The following is a 6,142-nucleotide window of genomic DNA, read 5'->3' as shown; positions in this document are numbered from 1 at the left end:
AGACATACGCTCTTTTCTAGTAGTTCCAAGTTAGCCTGATGGTCAACTAAATGAGTCTCTTTCCTCTTTCACATGATGAATTTGAACTCATTATATGTTGAGAAATTTGAACCAAGGTTGTTGATTATTACTATCGTTTTATGGTCCGCTTAACGGCAATATTTATTTTCTACCGGAAGGTAAAATTACCATGTTAATAACTGATTTCACTTTTAATCTGGAGGTGATGTTACCTTTTCTTCCTGCTACTATTATGTATTATCTGCTTGTGAATGAAAAGGCACTAGATTAGCGATGACACGTATTTGATGATGGTAAGTTAAGCGAAACTTAAGGTCAATGGTAACGCTTGGCCGATTATGATACTGGTGGCGTTTGGATTGGATGTGAAACATAGAGATATGCTATCACCGGTGGCGTTTGGATTGGATTTATATATATATTCTTAACTGGTTAACGGATTATCCATTAAGAAAATTGAATAATTCGCCCCCAAACCGATAAGCCGTTAATGAAAAAATTTCAATCTGTTCCCCGTCCGTTAAACCGTTAACCCGATACCAATAAGCCTAGTTTCCATTTTGGTTCGGTTTTGAACACCCCTGGAGAAAAGGCATAAGATTATAGTCTCTTAAAACGTGAAATAGTGAAAAATTAAAATAAATTTATAAAGTAAGTGTACAATATAAAATAAAGAATTTAATTATATATGGTGGTGTGTTTTAAGTTGGCGGTAAATAATTTTAGCTTCTCTGCCTCGAGCGGGCCTGCCCGTTTAGTTGGGCCGGGCCTGTTAAACCATAATAATGCTATACCTTTTCTTCAGAATCTGTGCGACTTGAAGATACAAAATCCAGCTTCGTCTTCGTCTAATCATCTATATCCACCTTCTGTTTCTGCAAACCATGTCACCAACAGCTATCTTAAATCCTCGAATTCCAAACTTCACTCCCCCATTTCCTTCATCCTCCTCACTACACAAGCTCTCTCAACTTCATTTCCTTAACTTACCCCTAACTTTTCCCCAAAAAACTTTTCAGTCCCAAATTCCTCCCCATTCTCTCCATTTCCAGTCCTATCAACTCCAATTCCCCATCGAAGACGAAGAAGAAGAAGAACACGTAATCGGCGACTGCTTAGTCTTCGAAGAAGGAGTTTTCGAAGACCCTTGTATTATCCAAAAATCCGAAAATAGACCACAAACACAAAACAACAAGAAAAAAACAGAAATTCAATCCGAAAATTTAATTCCGGAAGAATGGGTCGAAGTTCAGAGGGAAATTAATATTACGAAAAAGGAAAGGCGTAAACTTGCACAGCAATTGGAATTCGGGCAACGCGTGGAGAAAAAGAGACTAGGTTTGAGGCCAATTGGTGAAAACGGTAATGTGAGTGGGAATAGCATTGAGGAGTATTTAAAAGCGAGGGAAGAAAAATTGAAGCAATTGAAACCGCTAATACTTGAAAAACCAGATTTTTCGGAGGTTAATAAAAGGGATAAGAATAATCCTGAATTGAGTGAAAGTGAAGAGGAGAGCTCCATTTCGAGGGTTTCGAGTGAAAGGGTAATGCCGAGGAATCCAAGATCAGCGGTTTATGGTGGTGGATTGGAAGATATTACGGAGTTTTTCAATAGTGGGATTTATGAAGCCAATGCCGCTAAAACTTCTGAAGGTATGGTTATCTTTATGACTAGGTTCAAGTATTAGAGCCAAAGCTTCTACATTTTCCTGTTTCAATTTGGATATCTGATTCACAATGTTTAGGAAATAATGTTTACATTTCTGAAACTACTTAAAATGTAGTACAAGTTTCAAATTTGATATTTAAATATCTTTACATGGTCAAAGAAAAGAGATAGTAATAGTGTTATATAACATGAGATAAGTGAGTACTAAACTGGGGCAAGTCCCTGTTGAACCGAAGAATGGACTGAGTTAAGGGAAAACCAGATTGGCTCTCCAAATAATAGTAGTATTATGTAAAACGGAACAGAGAATTATTAAATTTGGGCTATTCCGTTGAACTGAGAGAGGGCTGAGTTAAGATCTTTTACCTGTCAGCTCATTAAAGCAATTAACCTTTTAAACGAAATGTATATTGTATGGAGTACTTATTTTTCTAGACCTTGTGGAAAATGACTTTGTCCACAAAATGGTATATAAACTTATGCTAGATTAGATAATTTTATAAACAATTCGATCCTTAAAGACTAGCCTAGCAAAGCATCTGATAACTATCTAAATTAATTGAGTTTGTATTTTCTAAATAATGAGTTTGTCATTGGGTCAAACACTTGTTAATTGAGTTGAGTTGATTCTTTCCAACTTGGCATTGTTGACTCGGACTTTTAAAGTATGTAGGAAGTGTGAAAAGAAATGTATATGCTAAATATCCGTGAAGGCAGCACTTACTATTGATTAAAATTTTGTGTGATTGTGTCATAGCATACAGAATATAAAATTAAACCACATTTCCTTTCTTCTACTGAGTAATTAGTTATTACTCCTACTACATATATAACTATTTGCCAGTGGTGATCTAAGCATCGATTAACACATTTGTTGAGAGTTTGAAACTGTTAAATCTCGAAACACTAGTAGCCATTAGCCTGCCAATACGTTGAAGTATAGTTGGTGTTTCTAAGCACTAAAAAACGTATGGACAAATTGATGCAGAAGTACTAATGTAAATGTCTGTGGCTTGCTTAGAAGTTATTATCTCATACTTGTAGCATTTTTCCTAATGCCATTACTTTGTTGTATTTAGCGACTGTCAGAAATTTTGGACGAGATGTAAATCTTCTTATTGGCCCCTATTATATCGTAATCTTCTGACTTCTCGTCATTGTCAGCCTGAAGAAGTTTTGAGAAACTCTATTTTCGAACAAACTCCTCTATCCACATTCTTTTGTTTTTGTTTCCAAATCTTAGACACAATTCTTGTCAGGCTTATATTGCTTAAAGTTAATTCTTATTTACTGGTATCCACATTTACAGGAATTTACAACTTATCGTGCTAATTGCTTTTGATTAATGCATATATTGAAGCATGATCTTTTTCTTTTCTCCTGTCCTTAAATTGGACATATTAAGTAGCGGCGCACACCTTTTATCTCAAACCTTTCCAGAAAGCTGATATGACCTTTCGCCATAAGATTCAGATATTGTTTTTTCCTGTTGTTCCCATTCTTTTTCTCCTTAAATTAAAGTATGGTATATTATTTGTTCCCTTTTTTGGGCATCATACCTTTTTATACTAATCTGTGTAGGTCCTCGTAAGCTGTTTAGTAAAGAAGAAAAGGTCCTGTTAAACAAGCGGTTTCCTGATTTGGCAACTGCTACCTCTGTAAGTTTCTGCCTTCTACATCATCTTGTATGTTTTCTCCTATACTTGGCTATTGTCACTTATCGTTTGTGTTGAAGCTGATATAATGCTGCTCTGTTTCTACATTTTCTTTTCCTGTACAAGCTTGGTTCCATCTTTAATGCAGTTTGTGCAAGTAAACCTCTTAGCATAGAAGGTTTAGATAGATTGCTAAATTCCATCTAAACCTTGCAGGCGAAATGGCAGCCCTTACATACTCTAGCGGCCTCTGGGGAGTTTTACCTTCTCACCACTTTGTTGAAGCACGTCGTTGATATTAATGTTCCAGACAAGGTACATAATGTTGTGATAAGTTCCAGTAGAATGGTCCTTTCTGCTCCACCATATTTGCTGTTTTTATTAGTACATTTTTTACTATCTTATACGAATAACCTAGGATGAAAGTAGAGTCTTCTTTTTCCTAGCTCCTGCTGAGTTGTGATTTATTCATTTTTACAGGATGGATTGACAGCTATCCACAAAGCAATTCTTGGCAAGAAGCAGGCTATTTTCAACTTTCTTTTAAGAGAATCTGCAAATCCACTTATACGTGACAAAGTGAGCAAAAGCTTCTACAAATGCTTGATTACGTCTTGTTGGTTCCTTCTTATCAACATCCATGCAGCCATATTCTTTTCTTTTTCTTCTCTCCTCTTGTCTAAACTCTGTCTCATATTGAGCCATGTATCAGTATTAGCTTTATTGTCAGCCATAAGAATTACTTATGTGATTTCCATTCTTTATAAACTTTGGGATAGTCAGTGTTGCCATTTGCTATTAGTCTAATATGATCTTCTTGACTTATAACATGATGGAGCCACCTTGATGCACTATTAATCTAATATGATCTTCTTGACTTATTACAGGATGGAGCCACCTTGATGCACTATGCTGTTCGAACGGCGTCGACTCAGATGATAAAAATCCTTCTCTTGTATAATGTTGATATAAACCTCCAAGATCATGTATGGCCAACTAATTCTTAATTGTCATCTTGAAATATATTTTGGGTGTTTTCCCATGTGCTCGTGTCTAGGTTTATATGAACATGGAAGGACTTCTTCTTTCAGGATGGATGGACACCTTTACATCTAGCTGTTCAATCACGGAGAACTGATATAGTGAGGCTTTTGTTAATTAAGGGAGCTGACAAGACTCTAAAGAACAGGGTAAAATCTACTACTTCATAATAATTTTGAACTCTTGTTTTATTGCTTTTGCTTCTTGAGATCTCATAGCTTGGACTTTATACGTATTTATTGATGTCTATCTAGAATGTACATGTCCTAAGTGGAATTATTTAGAATGTTGGCAAATCGAGATGATACTATTTTCTAGTATGGTTTCAGATCTAGTTTCTTGCTTTTCTTTTAAGATCTCATGTCTTTTGCTTTCATTTGAGAGAGCGATTGAAAAATACATGGTTTTGTTGTGCAGGATGGTCTAACGCCACTTGACATTTGCCTCCATTATGGGCGAGACATAAGGACCTATGAGCTTATCAAGTTATTGAAACAACTTCCCAAGGTTCATTAGTTGGTCTTACCTAAATATGCAGCTGCTAAATATGAAATTGGCAGAACGCCAGCGGGTTGCAAGCGCCAGCTTTGCCGTTGGCTCTCGCTTGTGTTGCACCTGAGAGTGATTGGTACAACCCTTGGCCCTTGGATTGTCCCTAAAAGCGGATTCATGTTTATGCTTACACTGTTAGAGAAGGAAATTTCTCTTTTTAATTTCTTCACATTGTACTAATAGAATGTGCACTATAGCAAGTGTAAATAGAACTGTATATTGTTATTAAACACATGTTGTACTCCATTAAAATCCAGATTTTCCTGTTGAAGATTGGGACTAAGAGAGGCTAACTGGTGTGATGCAATATGTTAATTCTTACTTGCCGTTTTAAGGCACAAGTAGGGGTGTTCATAAAAATTCGAAAAACCGAACCAAACCAAACCAAACCGACCAAAAAAATCGATACTTTTTGGTTTGGTTTGGTTTTGGTTTTGAAATTTAAAAACCGATCAAATTTGGTTTGGTTTTGGTTTTAATAAAAAAAAAACCCGAACCAAATCGAATATAGGAGTAATTATTTTAAATACATTATTACACCTATATATATGTATACTTTTATACAAAGTTTCAAAATTTTTATAATATATGTTAATCGTTCGCACTTTTAGTACAGTTCATTACCTTTACATTCTAGTTTGATTGGTAGTTTTCTTTTGTTAAGTGTAAGAATCTATTCATGTTAAAAATAATATATTTTTAATTGAGTTCTTAAATTATTCATCACTATTTGATTCAATTATCATCAATATATCTTGGTAAATAATAGATTTCTCAAAGGGCAATTGATTTGATAGTGTTACGTTAAAAATGTGGTCGCCGAAATATGTGTTTGGTAGTGTATGTCTTATATTTAAGAAAAAACCGACAAATAACCAGAAAAACCGAAAAACCGACATAAACCGAATCGAGAAAAAACCGACTTAATTGGTTTGATTTGGTTCTAATATTTGAAAAATCGACTTACTTGGTTTGATTTCTTTTTAGGAAAAAACCGATCCAAATCGAACCATGAACACCCCTAGGCACAGGTAAAAGTACTTAATAAAGTTGCTCAATGTTCTAACTTGGAATAAAAATAAAGAAAGAATTTAGACTTAATTGTATTTTTGTCCTTCACTGATCGTCTGCATGCCTTGATGACATCGCCCTTATTTTTTCTTGTCGTGCAGATAATAAAATTGTTTCATTCACAAAACCAAAA

General features: G+C 35.1%; 1 protein-coding gene across 1 annotated transcript; it reads left to right on the top strand.

Moving 5' to 3' along the window:
• The first annotated feature begins 837 nt into the window (after positions 1-837).
• On the top strand, positions 838-5,221 carry LOC104244744 (ankyrin repeat domain-containing protein, chloroplastic). The gene is made up of 7 exons (XM_009800217.2): positions 838-1,674; positions 3,272-3,348; positions 3,562-3,660; positions 3,826-3,924; positions 4,233-4,331; positions 4,437-4,535; positions 4,804-5,221. The coding sequence occupies exons 1-7, from the start codon at positions 906-908 to the stop codon at positions 4,900-4,902; spliced, it is 1,341 nt and encodes a 446-aa protein (XP_009798519.1). The 5' UTR covers positions 838-905; the 3' UTR covers positions 4,903-5,221.
• Positions 5,222-6,142: the final 921 nt, after the last annotated feature.

Source organism: Nicotiana sylvestris, chromosome 2, assembly GCF_000393655.2.
Source record: "Nicotiana sylvestris chromosome 2, ASM39365v2, whole genome shotgun sequence".
Lineage (NCBI taxonomy): Eukaryota > Viridiplantae > Streptophyta > Magnoliopsida > Solanales > Solanaceae > Nicotiana > Nicotiana sylvestris.
This window is presented reverse-complemented; position numbering and strand designations above follow the sequence as displayed.

Excerpts from the sequence above, each read along its gene's own strand:
- LOC104244744 (XM_009800217.2), top strand. The coding sequence starts at position 906 with ATGTCACCAACAGCTATCTTAAATCCTCGAATTCCAAACTTCACTCCC. Across the intron at positions 3,349-3,561 it reads ATTTGGCAACTGCTACCTCT|GCGAAATGGCAGCCCTTACA; the intron begins GTAAGTTTCTGC and ends TAAACCTTGCAG. Across the intron at positions 4,536-4,803 it reads ACAAGACTCTAAAGAACAGG|GATGGTCTAACGCCACTTGA; the intron begins GTAAAATCTACT and ends TTTGTTGTGCAG.